This window comes from Pundamilia nyererei, unplaced genomic scaffold (genome assembly GCF_000239375.1).
Source record: "Pundamilia nyererei isolate P.nyererei 1_Seehausen unplaced genomic scaffold, PunNye1.0 scaffold00006, whole genome shotgun sequence".
Taxonomy (NCBI): Eukaryota; Metazoa; Chordata; class Actinopteri; order Cichliformes; family Cichlidae; genus Pundamilia; species Pundamilia nyererei.
The window spans coordinates 4,457,061-4,472,362 of NW_005187407.1; the positions used below are offsets into that span (position 1 = coordinate 4,457,061).

The following is a 15,302-nucleotide window of genomic DNA, read 5'->3' on the forward strand; positions in this document are numbered from 1 at the left end:
TTGCACTGAAGCACCGCAGCAATTTCCTAATGTTGTAAACCTGCTCAACATTTGGCAATAAACTGATTCTGATTCTGATTCTGATTCTCATTGGCTTTTAAAATGTAAAAAATATTTTCATATTAATAGATTCTGGATCTCCTGAAGAGAGGACGAGGCACCGATAAGGATGGAAGTGAGTTGTTGCTTTTTCTTTCTTCGATAACAGGTCAAAGCAAAGGAGATTGTATAAGATGAGCAAGAGGGCACTAAAATATTAAGGGAGAGATCCACAATGATGGTCGAAGTATATACCGCAGGGGGGCGTTTTAAACCCCTATTTTGCAGCAAAGAAATAAACTTTTGTGAATTTTTAAAAATCTAATTTATGTGGAGATTCTAAACATGTAGCTTGAGATCTCACTGAACACAGAAATGAAAGCTAATTTATATAATGCTTTCAAATAACTACAAAATAAGTACCCAGTTGTGTTTCTCTACAGATTTCTCTACAGCCTTGATCTTTGGCAATAGAGGGGCTTTAAATAGGATTTGTTTCTTCTTTTACATGTTTAAAATACCCCATAACTAAAAAATAAATTAGATTACATTAGATACCTACTGATTACATAATGTCGCTCTTGTCCCTGAAAGGTAAAACTCGGGGAAAAGGTTTCCATGACTCAGCCAATCAGGGACGGCTACGAAACGAGAGTTGTATTGCTGAATTTTCACCCAATCGGCTCTGCCCTTCAATACACTTCGGACCAATGATATTTGAGGATGTTCAAACGTTGAGCCTAAGGAAGTTGGAGATGTGTGTATTATGTATACAGCTGTTCCGACTCTGACAAAAAGCCAGCCGCCGTTTGGTCGTTAAGTTAGCTTAAGGTTTAGAGCCTCCGTTTGTAGCTAAAGGTAGCTTGCTTCCTAACTTACGGGCGTTAAAAGTTGTCTCGTTTAGTTGATCTCTCGCGGCAGCTGCCATGCTGCTCGTTTTCCTCCTGTTCGCCACCTTTCGGGTCTCCATGCTGGAGTGAAAATAGATGGGGGGCATTACACCAGAAGATGGAGGATTTAACCAGGGGTCCTCATGGCTGCTGTGAAGGTGTGGAGCTACTACAGCGCCCGTGTCCTAGGAGGATGGGGCCCGCTGCTTTGCATCGCCCTCGGCTCACTCGTGGCGCTCCTGATGCCCATGGTTGGGGTGGAGGATCAGTGCTGTGCCTCCCTGAGAGGCATCGCTCTGCTCCGCTGCCAGCTGTGGGGAAGTCCACAGCAGCATCCAGCTGTGCAGTCCACCAGCCTCACCGTCCCCTTCACTGCTCTTGATCTGCTGCCTCAGAGGCCCAAGCCGACCAAAGGTACACTCACGTTATTGACTGTGGGGGTCAGCTTAGTGCCATATGCAGAACAATGTTAACCATATGTCGAGAAAGAAGGCCCGTGTGAACTCGTGTAGGGCTTAATTTAACAAATTTATAGAGAAAACTGCGTTCCCTTTATCGCTTTCAAGCTCTGATCGTATTGGTTTTTCCTGTATGTTGGGGTTTCTGAATGATGGCATTGTGAAGACGTCAGCTTGTAATTCTCCAAATCCTCTGCAAATTGTAGGTATTTTCACACTGTTTTCTAACTGTGAAGACCAGCGAACTGTTTTAAGGAAAAAGAGGAAGCACATCAACTAAATGTAAAAATAACAAATTTGCGGCTTCAGTGTTTTAAATTGAATATTAGTTCCCTGAATGATTTCTGAAGTTGTTGAAAATTCTAGTTCATCCAAGTGTAATAACGTTTTTTTAAATTAATTAATTCATTCATTCATATTTTGTCATGTTTTACTGCATCTTCACTGCTCACCCTGTCAATCATGTCGTGATTGCAGAGATGGAGCTGGAGGCCAAAGCTGCACTGCAGTTGGCTCAGGAGATGAAGAAACTTGGGAAGAGGGAGAAGGCTCACAAGCTGCTGGTGCATGCACTTAGCATGAACCCAGACTTCGTGGATGCCCTGACGGAGCTGGGGACCATTTTAGAGGAGGAGAAGGATGTCGTCCAGGCAGATCACCTGTACACCAAGGCCCTGGCCATCTCACCGTGCAACGAGAGAGCTCTGGTTAGCCGAGACCGGACCCTTCCCCTGGTGGAAGAGATCGATCAGCGTTACTTCAGCATCATCGACAGTAAAGTGCGCCAACTTATGTCCATTCCTAAAGGGAACTCTGCATTCCGCCGGGTGATGGAGGAGACCTACTACCACCACATCTACCACACCGTGGCCATCGAAGGCAGCACGCTCACACTGTCAGAGATCCGTCATATCATTGAGACGCGTTACGCCGTCCCCGGAAAGAGCCTGCAGGAGCAGAACGAGGCGATCGGGGTGGATGCGGCCATGAAGTACATCAACACGACGCTGTTGTCCAGATCAGGAGCCATCACCGTCAACGACATCCTGGAGATCCACCGGCGGGTGCTCGGCTACGTAGACCCCGTGGAAGGAGGGAGGCTGCGCACCAATCAGGTGTTTGTGGGCCACCACATCCCTCCTCACCCTCGGGACCTGCAGAGACACATGCAGGAGCTCGTTCAGTGGCTCAACTCCGACGAGGCGCTGCAGCTTCACCCCGTGGAATACGCTGCACTCGCCCACTATAAACTGGTGTACATACACCCATTTGTTGACGGCAACGGACGTACGTCGCGGCTGCTCATGAACCTCGTGCTCATGCAAGCGAGATACCCACCAATTACTATCCGCAAGGAACAACGGGCTGAATACTACGCCGCTCTGGACACAGCCAACGAGGGTGATGTGCGGCCCTTCATCCGCTTCATAGCCAAATGTACAGAAATAACTTTGGACACGTTGTTGATTTCTACTACGGAGCACGCCGTGGGGCTGCCGGGAGCAGGCCAGGACCAGACCTGTTTCGACTGCAAGCAGACCATCCCATTCCACAACTGAGCATAGGGTAGGGATACAGGAGCATGGCAACACTGGCATGCAAACATAGATGTCATTTCATTTTAGAGCTCATCATAAAATGTGAATTCCTTTGTCCACATCATACCCATCATTCCCTCCTCACAGTTTGGATTCTGTGCCTGCTGAATTCATCAGCCTGCTTCAGGAAGGTGAACTGAAATTTGCTTTTTGTCGTGTCAGGTTTGCTTTACCACACCCTAATTTTCCCACGCAATGAAAAGTCGTGTTGTGGGAGAGTTTAGGCGTTTTAATTCTCCATCATATTACGAGGAGGAAACAAAACAAGATTTCTGTCGGACTTGAATCTTCAGTTTCAACTGCGGATGTGCACGGTGAACATTTAGTTCTTTGACGTAAAGATGATGTCTCCAGACACTGTAATGCACTTTCCTGTATTTTCTTATTTATTTTAAAATAAAAGTGGTCTACAATGAGCAAAGTCAGGCATCATTTGTATGACTTTATTAAAACAAGTTTCAGACCAGAAAAGAAGGGAGGGAAAAGAAACATGACATGATTTCAAAGAATGAAAGTGAAAAAGCACAAAAATAAATACTGAGATTAAACGAACAAAAAATAGCCTTTTATTATTTACCTCTATTCCAAATGTAAAACACTGACTATAGAAATTATACAAACGGCAATGCACATAATACAACCTTTTTAGTATAGACAAAACAGAAGGTGACTTCTACAACTTCAACTTTTTTTTCTCCTTTTTTTAAATTAGGCCACTGCGGTGAGAGCAATACATACAGCTTGTATTACATGTTTTGAAAACTTAAGATTCATCACAAACTATGCTGACCTTTTTTTTTTTTTTTAAACGTGTTTACCGAGTATCATGTACACAAACAGAATTTTATTAATGTGTAAAACAAGACAAGTGGACAGCTGATCGACCCCCTGAAACATGGGATTACTGAAATGGGAACTGCATAGATTCTGACCATTCTCTTGTTTTTCCAGAGAGTGCCGTCGACTAAAGAAAACCAAACCGCACTTATAAAAACAGCTTGAGTTTATATTCACTTTTTTTTTTTACTTCTTCTTTCAATATTAAATGTTAGAGTGCTGCAAGTGGCTCTTTTTTTTACTAAATAATCTGCTGTGGTAATTTTCGCTAAGAGTTAAGATCAAATAATCTGAAAGCCAATTAAAAATTTGCCAATGTAGACAAAACTAATCACTGAAAACTGCCTTGAAGGACAAAGCCTTTCTTCTTTCTGAGTGACTACAGGCTCACGAAGCCCACGTGAAGCCAGATGTTTCCTGCCATCAAAGCACTTCAGAATCACCAGCTTCCTGCTTATGTGCACCCTCTTAAATTTCAGGCAGGTACCCTTCGTTCCTCTTTAAAGGTGACTGACGTTCTCCACCTGAACAGACGGGCCACGCATGGAAACATAAAAAATATAAGCAGGGTTACTTAAAACAGATTTGTGAACACTAACTCAAGCATCAGCTGTGTGCTGCAGGACAGCAGCTTTCACACCGTCTTAAAAGGTCTTGTTTTTTTGTTGACGGTAGCTTTAGAGGTCTCTATAGCATAATAATACTGGACATTAGTAGTTGACGGAGACTCAGTGATGATGTTACATAAAAAATAATGAATCAGCTGTACTAGAAGGTCAGGAAATAAAACTATTTCGGCTCCTTAAAAACATCTGGAGAGTGTCTTTTCACCACTAGCACATCCAACATTATGTACACACACCGACTATATTACACCACGTCCAAACTTTTGCATATACCTATTTAAAACAACATTCACAAGTTTGGCTGTTTTGAATATTTAAAAAAATACTCTCCCATATGCTTCTGTTAAAATCCCTTACAGTGCACAACAACAACAACAACAAAAGAGAAAAACAAAAAAAGGAAACCTTGCAACAATTTTAGATACAGTATATTTACACACAAATATGATACACTTTTAATAAAACATCCTGGCTGCCATCTTCAAAACACACCCATCAAAAACAATCCGAAACGCTCTTTGAAAAGGGCTCGTGATGGGGATTTAAGGCAACCTCGCAGAACGGATGGTGAGAGCATGACCGGGATTAAAGGGACATCAGGTAACCGGTTACAAAAAAGAAAAAAAAATTAATCAAGGACATCCATTTGTAAGGACACAAGATGGCTTTCAGTGTGAAGGCGGTCGTCACGCTCTTGCCGGTCTTCTCACATGTTGAGGAGCATCTTGGCAAAGTCTGAATTTGACAACTGCTTCGGCTCTCCGGCTGCATTTCCTGCTGCGCTGGCTGGCTCTCCATCCGCAGCGCTCCCGTTCTCCACTTTCCCGGCGGGCACGGATTGTCGGTGGAGGGAACGAGGGAGCATGGAGAGCTGGGTGCGTCCTTTCCCTCTCCTGGAAAAAAAAAGGAAAACAGTCAAATTTGTTTCCTGTCTTTATTACCAATATAGATCTGGGAATCAGGGAAGAGCAATTGCAAACATTTTGTGGGAGAAACATTTTGGGAAACTTACGCTCCGTACACCTGGCGAGGCATGGCGTCTCCCGTGGGCCTGCTCGACCCAGGCTTATCTATCGTGTTTCTGCGAGGAGGGTTGCTTATAGCAACAGAGATTTTGTTGCCCTCCACTTCTATGCCGTCCATTTTCAGCACTGCCTGAGAGGCCTGGGTTTCATCTGCGAACTCAACATATGCCAGACCCTGCAGAGCCACACACCATAAGAGGGTTAACACACCAACAACTTCGCCCTGCGTGTGGGTCGAAGGCAGCGATCACTAGCTCCATCATCTCACCGCTGTGCTCTTTATTCCTCACCTTGGGTTTTCCTGAGCGATACGTGACCAAACGAACTTCTTTGACGGTGCCGTGATTTTTGCAGATTTCCGCCAGCTGCTCCTTAGTGCACGAGAACGGCAGTCCAGAGATGAAAATTTTGTGTTTCTCCATCATCGTGTTGTATTTAAACACCTACAAGGACATAAGCGTGAAGATATCACTTTGCACTTCATGCTCCAATCATGTTAGCCAAGCTGGATGAAAAACTAATTGAATGATGTGCTTCACAATATTTTAGCCCCTACAATAACAATCTTGGACTGGGTGAAGTGACATTGATAGCTGTATTAACTGAATAAAAATGATGAGGCGTCTAAGTTCAACACAAATGCAGGAACTGAGCCACGCTTACCTTAAAGTCAGGATTTTTGTTTTTGTCGACACAGGGTGACACAAACACGGGCCTGCCCTCCACGTCCCGTCGGTCCAGCTTCAGGGCTTCAGCGACTGACACTGGGGATTCAAACTGTATATAACCGTAGCCTCTGAAGCTTCCTTTACCAGTAAAGATGGGGCGAATCTGCTTGATTGGACCACAGGTCTCAAACAGCGTCCTGAGTTTCGCCTCTGGCTCCTCCAGGGTGTACGCCAGATTGCTGACGAACACGCTGCTGTTGTCATTTCGAAGCTCCGGGTTGTCTTCGTTCTGCCTGTGGGCAGACGGAGCTGCTGCTGCTGCTGCTCCTTGTGGGGCTTTTTTAGTAGCGGGCGGAGCAAGCTTATATCCAGGGGGCGTGGCCTTTCCAAAGAGTCCAGTCTCTGTCTCCATGTACTCATCTGTGGGTTGGTCAGCGTTTCCTCGGTGCCTTTTAGGACCTTGTTATGTCACAGAGAAACAAAAAGTTAGAATCACACTTAGTTTTGGTTAAAAAAAAAGAATTAGTCCATCAGCTAAGGAGTCTATTTCACCTGCGTCCTCATTCCATTCATCTTGATAATCGTCCTGTTCTGCTTTCCTCTTCTCCCCAGCTCGCGTTCCCTTCTGGACCTTCTTCTGAGCCTTCTTTTCTACCTTGGCTTTCCGCCGCTGTTCAGCTCTCTCGTCCTCTTGCCGAGCCAGGTTGGCTTCTTTCTCAGCTGCCTAACAGATGGTCAGAACATGGTAACATTAGCCAAAGGCAGCCAAACGATACACCTGGCCGGTGCAGTAGTGCTCCTACCTTCGCTCGCTGTTCATTAATCCTGTTCAGCCGGGTCTCTGTCTTCTGCACGGCGAAGTCCCAGTCCTCCAGAGAACCTGTAGGTGGGAACATGTAGTATAAAGCCATACTGTGTCAAATTCTTCCTTTTCTTAAAAATAATGATTTATAATGAATTTATAATCATTTTTAGTTTGAGGCTCACCTTCCACTCTCTCAAAGCTGAGCAGGACTTCACATACATGCTCCGGGTAGTCTGAGGTGCACTGAACTGCTCTGTGGAGAGCTTTTCGACAGTGAATCGAGTCCCCGTATGACCTGAAGATTAAAAAAAAAGCAAAAACCATCAAGCACACCCATTTTTTTAGTTAGTTAGAAAGTTTTTCCCAGTCAGGCATGTCCCGTCTAACTCGCACACTGAAAATTCCAATTACACTGACATGTACTGCATGTGTGTACTGTGAGTGTGCAGTCAACATGTTGACTGTGAAACGATGTGCAGTCAAATACATTTGGACAAACTGCCGGTAAATAACAGATACTGTTCATCTGCTCTGCATAGTTTTTTTAAGCCCGACACTTTTTCTGTTGTCATCCACTTGACAAGTTTCATTGTTTTTTTAAGGGCACACATGTTGAGATATGCCAAGTTCTAGCTGGTTGGAAATCACCTTGTTTGTCTGTGCGAAATTCTTACCTTGTAACTTTCTAATTGTGTTATATTTGGTTCTTTTCATAGATTGAAATAACGCTTCAACAACAAAAAGACATTCTTCTGAATGTGGTCAGCTAAATAGTCTGGACTGAAAATGAGCGAGAAAGCAGCCAATGTCCAACAGTGATGGGATTTCTGGCTCTTTTTAGAGAACCGGCTCTTTCGGCTCCCAACCGGCTCTTCAGGTCGTTTTGTTGCTTTAATTAATTTATTATTAACAACAATATAAAATTACGCACAAAAGGAATTACTAGTGTAAAAAAAAAACCTGTGGTTTTATTTATATATGTTTATATATAAATATATACGGTGGCCCCTAGAGACAAAGCACGTCCAAGCTCCAAAGCACATTTCTAGCGTTACCTGAACTTCCAAAACAGAGCTACTAGATCACTTAAATTACACAATTGAAAGCATATGTGTATTGTTTGTGTATTTATACACAAGCACTCATATATATTCAAATAATTAAAAAAATGTTCATTTACCTGTTACTACCACACACCAAATACAGTCGTTGGTACTTGCTGGCTTGTGTAGCCACAAGATAACAAAAGCTCAACACTGCGCCCAGCATCCTGGAGCACTTCTGTTGTGTTTTGTACGTGCTTTGGAGTTTGTACGTGCTTTGTCTCTAGGGGCCACCGTAAATATACTTTTATTTATTCACTCCACATAAAATGTAATAAAGTGAGAGAAGGAAAAAAAAAAACATGACTCCCAATAAGGAGGCGGCTCGCGTCGTTCACTTCAAAGAGTCGGCTCTAAGAGCCGTTTCGTTCGCGACCAACACATCACTAATGTCCAAAGAGAGTCTTTGAAAGACCTTCAGGAACCCGGAGACTGCTTTACAAATGACTACAAGAAAGTCTGTCTCCTTGGTAGCAATATATAAAGAAATGAGTGGTGGGCTTGAGACCTTTGCACAACAATGTAGGGTGTATATATTGTATAATGCACTACTTCGAAGTAAATGAAGAAGAGACAAAGACAAAGTCACAGACTCACAAACCTTTCCAGGTTGTAGTACTCGAGCCACATGTTGGCATACTTGGCGTTTCCTTTTGTCATGATGCTGTCCCACAGTTCTCTGGCCTTCTGCATGTTCTTGCAGTGAAGCGCCTGACAAGGAAAAGGAAACATCTATATGACAAACACAATAACTCCTGTATCCAAGTTGTCAGCGAGAACGCCTTTACCCTCCATCTCATTACAAAGAGGCTAAAGGTGATTTTTACAAGTGATTCTACTGTGACTCAAACATGTCTGTAGGAAGCTGTGGAGCTATATTAACTCTTTATTTAAGGCCTAATTTAAATAAAGAAGCTTACTTCTTTTCTTACGTGATTGGCTCATTCTACTGTGCTAACTGATTTACTCGCCACAATCCAACAACACTACTACACACTGCATGCTCCTGAAAACGGTTGTCATAGTAACACCGCTTACCTCTATCCGTGCCCAGATCTGCATGATGATACAAGAAGGATCGCCACTTTCACCAAACCCTATAGTGACAAAGGAAGGTGAATAATGTGAAAACTAAACCAGGACAAGAAGACAGCAAAAATAGATGTCGGTGCCGTCTGCTTACGCTCTTCGACATCGTGTTTCATGTAGTCCAGAGATCGAGAGAAGGCTGCTCGTAACTCCTCTAACTCTTTGCTGGACTCTGCAAAAAAAAAAAAACAAAACAAAAAAAAAACACAAGGTAACACATCATCAAATAAATTATTTGAGTTGTGTTTTGGTTTTTTTTGACATACAAAATGTTCATGACACGAAACCGCTCTCACCTTTACTGAAATCCACGCGTCTCCTCAAGTAGTCGAGGTACGCCTGCCAAATTTCCACGTAATCGGTAGCCTGAATGAAGCCTGCATTTAGTGCCTTCTCAAAGACGTCTGCGTGGAAGACAAAAGAGAATAATACACATCAGATGACAACATTTCTCCATAAGGTCGTTAGTATTTTCAATAAATTCAAGGTGGTTTTAAAATGAATGAAAGACAAGCACACGTCTTTCATTATCCTTTATAATGCTAATGATTTAATATCAAGGTAAAATTCGGGTTGTGTTTGGTTTCATCTATTGCCTGTTTTATGACTCTTTATGGGCTACAGCGGTAGACATTAACCATAAAAGTCATAATAAACCAGATTAGGATAGTCAGGTTTTTTTCAGAAAACAAAGAAATAACTATACTGCAAGTTAAAATAAAATATTTCCCCATCTCACATCGTAAATATGGTGTATTTTTCAGGGAGCAGGCTATATTATGGACTAATTTTGCCTTTTTGTCATCACATTTAATATAAATGTGATAAGGACTGGTCTCCCTTAGCAACTTCCAAGAAAAAATAAACACAAAAATGTGCAGGCCTACGTGATCTTATAATGATGGAGCCAAGTCCATCCAATCATTTTTTTTAAACTCTTACATACTTGGAAGTCAGGCAAGGTTAAGAAAGGTTAAATTTTTCCACATTTCATTAGTCACACAGCTCAATCTTTTTAAACTCAAACATAGTTTGTTTATTCTGCTTTGTGGTTTCATTATTACTAAGTTAATATTCATCCTGTGTTAGTAATTGCTTCCACAAATACTTGTAAATTCTGTTTATAATAAATGAAATAAACAAAATCATCACTTATAATGAGAACAATTATCAGTTTGTCTCTAAAACCAATGCACATCCATTCAGAATGAACGCAAATTAAATTCCACTGAAAAATCATATCAATCTTTTTCAGTCGTATTTGTTATGAAGGGGGAAAAAAAAGGAGTTCAAATAGTTTCAATATTGAAAGCAGCGGGCGCTCTTGTGTGAACAGCTTCGAGCTGTGCTCGTGTTCTTACCTGACACGGTCTGATGGTCGGCTCCGTGCCTCTCCAGAGCAAGCAGGTAGCTCTTCCACAGTCCCATGGTCCAGGGGCAGTTCCTGACTGCACGTTCATGAGTGGAGAGAACCAAGTCTTTGAACTTCAGCTGACGATCCTGACGATCACAGAAAGAAAAATAGTTAAAAATGGTTAAAACAGTCTGAAAAAAGAACGAGATGAACAGCAAGGTTTTATACATTAGACGGGGTGTGTGTGTGTGTGTGACCAACAACTCACGAGGTATGTGGTGTATTTGGCCCACATGTCTGGCACCAGGCAGTTCTCTGACAGAGCACGCTCAAAGGTTATCTGGATCCGTGCTGGGTCGCCCTCCTTTAGTTCAAAGTCGATGTAGGCCTGATATTCTGCTAACTTGGGAGTTTCTGCTACCATCTGCAGCAAAACAACAGCAGCGTTCACAAAAACGATCGACATCATTTAAAAACATTACAGAGAACGAATGGACATCATATTTAGCAAAGTGCATTACCAGTGCCTCCTCAAACGGTTTGCACTTCTCCATCTGCTGCACAGCTTTCTTGTACTGATGCACAACCGTCTCAGGGACGCCATGTTCGGACCACTCCTCATATTCTGCGTAGGTGCCTTCCATGTCTACAAAGCAGCAGAGAACAGTTATCACAGATTTTACATTTACATCACACCGTCGACAGTCATTTTTCAGTTTATGTTCTACTTTATCTGTTGCTTCATTTAAATTTAGAGATTCAAATGTTTCAGAAACGGCACGGCTCTCCACTCAGAGAAAAACAACACGATACCAAAACAACCGGTTACCTCTCCAGTAAACTAATGAGGAGTGCACTCGTCACTCTGACACGTTAATTTTATCCTAAAAGCCAGCGTCATCATTTTCTTTAAACTGGGTAATTTCTGACATATGGCTCTCGCAACAGGAATCTGTCTCATTTTACAGCAACCAGTCTGGCCAGAAGACACGTCATGCTTACCCATTAAGGGGATGGCCAACTGTCGGCGAAACAGTGTATGGATTCGCTCGAGCTGGGTCTTCAGCATCTCTTGTTCCTCACGGCTGGGAATCCTGCCAGGGGGAGGCTGAGAGGAAAGCCAGCAGAGAACATGGGTGTTAAAGCACAAGCCATTCGGTTAAACATGGAAAGAATTCAAGTCAGCAATCTGAACTGAAGAAGTGTTATATTTGACATCATTAACATGGAAACAAAATTATTTCCACTAGATTTTAATTTCTAAGACAATGGTTGAAACAATATGGCATATGTACACAATCAATACAAAAACACAAATATAGCTTATGTGTGAATGATGAACTCTGTCATAGTGACGGGCGCACAAACCTGTACTGTGGACAGGATGGCGTTCTCAAACTCTCTGTACGCCTCCCACACCATCTGTCCCTTGGTCATGTGAAGCCCCACTGCTGTCACCGCCCTCTCAAAGATGGATCTCACCCTGTCGATTCCGCCTGGTGAGCCCATACCGCCGATCGAGTACTGTGCGTACTCAAGCCAGATATCGGGGCCTGTGTGTGTAAAGTTAAATGTTAGGATCGTGTAATTACTAATCATCAGGCCGGAAGGTGGTGGCGATGGTGTTGCGCACTCACAGATATAGTCTTTAACAGCTCTCTCAAACAGCTCATATACTTTCTCTCGGTTTGGCTCCTCCTCAGTCAGACGGATTTCATCCTTGAGCCAATCCAGCCAGATCTCTGGGGGATTAAACAAAACAAGGTTTCAGTTGTAAATAATGCAGAGCCGCTTATTCCTCCAACCCCAGAAGCATGTTAGCCGTGCACCGACCTTCAGTGAGAGGGAAAAGCTCACTCATCTTCTGCCTCGCCTTTCGCAGGCGGAAAAGTTCCCCCTCTTGCTTTAGCAGCTTGATAAGATCCACATGGCAGTTGTAGTCGAAAGCGTTGATGGACAGCTGAGGAGTTACACAAAGATGAAGAAGAAATGAGATACGTGACAATGCACTTCAGGGGTTTTGTAGGCACAAAATCATAATCGGTTGGCATGTAAAATCTACTTTAAGCTGTTCTTGCATTCACAACAGGTCGCCACAGCAGGTAGCTCCGCATATTTGATTTGGCCGAATTTTTACCCTTCATGACGCAACCTCTCCCAGGATCGCACCAGGGATCTTTTGATTCTTAGGTGAACACATAAAACAGCTACAATTGGTTTGCATGTAGGAAAAGTGTGTTATCTTATTTAATATCTCTCTATGAATGTAAAAATATTTTTATGAAGCTTGTTGGCAGGCCAAGATCTCTTTGGTGAAAATACAAATCTGTTATATGCAAAAAAAATCCCTGCACCCTGCACACAGTGTATCCTAAATAATCCATGCTTTCTTTTATGTGTTTACTAATTTATTTATTTTAATTTATTACCACCACAAAAGAAAATAAAGTTCACTTATAATTCATCTAATGAACTATGAGAGTTCTCTTTAAAGAGTAATAGCATTGTTTTTGTTGTTCTTTATTATTAACAGCTGCAAGACTACAAACTAAAAAACTAAACCCAATCCTTCATGAGAGCAAATGTTTATATTTTGTTGAGTTGTTGGTTGAAAATTCAGGTAGTTTCTTGGGTTGTAGTTTGATCTGTTAGACTTTTGGGCTACAGCAGTGAGACTGAATATTTAAAACATATCTCTGTATATAGCACACTACAGTCAGCAGTACCACACACTGATGCTCGCAGAGGGACTCGTGTACAGTCATGCAGTTGGATCTATATTTGAGTGTATTTGTAGGTTGCAGGAGAGCTACACCTACCACACAGTCAACTCAGCGCAACACCAGCGACGCTGCAGAAGCACTCTCCGTACTTAAGACTACAGCAGATTCAATGCTATGTGAAGGGGTCACTGATCACGTGACGCCCATTAAAGTTAGCACAGCGTGTACTGATTTTGTTTGTACTGTACTTTCTTTCTAACCCACACTAAACGCTGGGATCCCGCCGTAGACTGAGACTGCAACAAAAAAGGCGCGTGTGAATACGAGGCACGCGAACTATTAGCCTCGCACATTAGCAAGGCAGCTAATCACGACAGCTATATAAATGACGTGGTTGTATATTTAGATGTTTTGGTTAACGAGAGCTACCAACGCCACGTATATGTTCTGCCTTTACTCTACCATGTCATGACGGAGGAGTTCACAGCTTTAATGCTGCCAACCCGATTGTGGCTGGCCGTGTTTACCACCCATTCATTCTCATTAGCCCCTCGGCTAACGCTGGCTAATTACCTGCTCCTCAAGTCGCTGGATCTCGGCTTCATTTTCTTTCTCGTCCTCCGACGAATCGTCCTCCTCGTCTTCGTCTGAATTTTCCACTCCCATGCCTTCCTCCTCTTCTTCGTCCGATTCCATCTCCCTCTCCTCCATCCCTGCATCTTCCTCCTCCATATCTTGCAACTGCGTTTGCTCTGCGTTGCTTGACGCTGCCATGTTGGAAAGCCTATCTGCCTGGTAACAGCCTGCTAGCAGCCAGCGGGACGACGAGAGGCGGAGCCCGTCAACACGGGTCACCGTCTAACCCCGCCCGTGGCCGCTAGTAGGCGCTCTCTGGTTGTGTAAAACCTTCTTCTCTCATTTGTTTGTCAACACAAGCCGTTCGTGCTTCCTCGTGTTCACTCGTTGATTTCCGTTCGCAGTTGGTGCTGGAAACATGGCGAACGTCTGCCTACGAAGCTCCTCGTCCTTGCTGCTGTTTTTCAGCAGGAGGATTTTCAAACCGGAGCTGAGCGCTGTCTGCTTGTACCACAAAAAGGTAAACGAGTGAAAATGCGTCACCTTACTTAGAGTTAGCTGACATTTTTTGTTGTTGTCACTGGTAACACTGCCCTGTCTGTCAGCTGCCCCACCAACAGATCAGATATATATATATTTTCTGATAAGTGTGACCTCTCCCTAAGGTTGTGGACCACTATGAAAACCCGAGAAACGTGGGCTCCCTGGACAAAAACTCCAAAAATGTGGGGACTGGATTGGTGGGTGCACCGGCATGCGGTGATGTTATGAAACTTCAGGTAAGCTGGAAGCCAGCAGCAGAAACCAATGTATTGTCATGTCTTTGAAATTCCGATGTTTGACTCTGTGCTGTTTGCAGATCCAAGTGGATGAAAATGGAAAGATCGTCGATGCAAAGTTCAAAACATTTGGCTGCGGATCGGCCATTGCTTCCAGTTCTCTAGCAACAGAGTGGGTCAAGGGGAAGTCGGTATGTTAAATTACCAAAGTACAGGCAACCAACAAATGGACCCTAAAAGTGCTGTTTTCTCCGCTTTATTGTAAAGGATCTCATGAATCTGCTTTTACCCTGCAGGTTGACGATGCTCTGAAGATCAAGAACACAGACATTGCCAAAGAACTCTGCCTTCCTCCAGTCAAGCTTCACTGCTCAAGTAAGTTCACAGTCGTTATTAACACCTCTTAAGACATGGGTGTCAGAATATATAACATATATCAAATATAAAGTCTGGGGGGCAGAATCGACCCAGCAAAAACTTCAGTCCGGCCCACTGGAAGACTTTGGAAAATGTGAATTGTATTTTCATTTCAAGTTTTGTGGCTTTTCCTAATAGAAGGATCTCCACTGTGGCCATTCATACTAAACCAAAGTATTTTAGGTCAGTTAATAAAAAAAGACAGTAATTTCTTACCATTTAAGCATAAAGGGTCATGCTGACTGATTTCTTTAATTCAATATGGCAGCATTTCCTAATTGTGTAGAAAACCTGAGAAATATGATTCAAACTGGG

At 43.1% G+C, this 15,302-nt stretch overlaps 3 protein-coding genes across 3 annotated transcripts; 2 read left to right on the top strand and 1 right to left on the bottom strand.

The window, feature by feature from the left end:
- Window positions 1-719: 719 nt before the first annotated feature.
- ficd (FIC domain protein adenylyltransferase) lies at window positions 720-3,402 on the top strand. The gene is made up of 2 exons (XM_005722173.1): window positions 720-1,343; window positions 1,865-3,402. The coding sequence occupies exons 1-2, from the start codon at window positions 1,073-1,075 to the stop codon at window positions 2,944-2,946; spliced, it is 1,353 nt and encodes a 450-aa protein (XP_005722230.1). The 5' UTR covers window positions 720-1,072; the 3' UTR covers window positions 2,947-3,402.
- A 126-nt stretch (window positions 3,403-3,528) lies between these two features.
- sart3 (spliceosome associated factor 3, U4/U6 recycling protein) lies at window positions 3,529-14,001 on the bottom strand. Its single transcript, XM_005722175.2, has 19 exons — window positions 13,789-14,001; window positions 12,326-12,452; window positions 12,130-12,234; window positions 11,861-12,045; window positions 11,495-11,600; window positions 11,014-11,138; window positions 10,761-10,916; window positions 10,500-10,638; window positions 9,435-9,542; window positions 9,233-9,310; window positions 9,088-9,146; window positions 8,651-8,760; window positions 7,129-7,241; window positions 6,945-7,021; window positions 6,694-6,865; window positions 6,137-6,600; window positions 5,764-5,916; window positions 5,461-5,648; window positions 3,529-5,341 (listed from the first exon to the last, which is right to left on the bottom strand). Exons 1-19 carry the CDS (start codon window positions 13,987-13,989, stop codon window positions 5,155-5,157), a joined length of 2,853 nt encoding a protein of 950 aa, XP_005722232.1. The 5' UTR covers window positions 13,990-14,001; the 3' UTR covers window positions 3,529-5,154.
- A 193-nt stretch (window positions 14,002-14,194) lies between these two features.
- Window positions 14,195-15,184, top strand: iscua (iron-sulfur cluster assembly enzyme a). Its single transcript, XM_005722174.2, has 4 exons — window positions 14,195-14,311; window positions 14,457-14,570; window positions 14,651-14,761; window positions 14,867-15,184. Exons 1-4 carry the CDS (start codon window positions 14,210-14,212, stop codon window positions 14,975-14,977), a joined length of 438 nt encoding a protein of 145 aa, XP_005722231.1. The 5' UTR covers window positions 14,195-14,209; the 3' UTR covers window positions 14,978-15,184.
- Window positions 15,185-15,302: the final 118 nt, after the last annotated feature.

Excerpts from the sequence above, each read along its gene's own strand:
- sart3 (XM_005722175.2), bottom strand. The coding sequence starts at position 13,989 with ATGGCAGCGTCAAGCAACGCAGAGCAAACGCAGTTGCAAGATATGGAG. Across the intron at positions 10,639-10,760 it reads CCAAATACACCACATACCTC|GATCGTCAGCTGAAGTTCAA; the intron begins GTGAGTTGTTGG and ends TGTGATCGTCAG. Across the intron at positions 9,311-9,434 it reads ACGCGTGGATTTCAGTAAAG|AGTCCAGCAAAGAGTTAGAG; the intron begins GTGAGAGCGGTT and ends TTTTTTTTGCAG.
- ficd (XM_005722173.1), top strand. The coding sequence starts at position 1,073 with ATGGCTGCTGTGAAGGTGTGGAGCTACTACAGCGCCCGTGTCCTAGGA. Across the intron at positions 1,344-1,864 it reads GAGGCCCAAGCCGACCAAAG|AGATGGAGCTGGAGGCCAAA; the intron begins GTACACTCACGT and ends TCGTGATTGCAG.
- iscua (XM_005722174.2), top strand. The coding sequence starts at position 14,210 with ATGGCGAACGTCTGCCTACGAAGCTCCTCGTCCTTGCTGCTGTTTTTC. Across the intron at positions 14,312-14,456 it reads TCTGCTTGTACCACAAAAAG|GTTGTGGACCACTATGAAAA; the intron begins GTAAACGAGTGA and ends CCTCTCCCTAAG. Across the intron at positions 14,762-14,866 it reads AGTGGGTCAAGGGGAAGTCG|GTTGACGATGCTCTGAAGAT; the intron begins GTATGTTAAATT and ends TTTACCCTGCAG.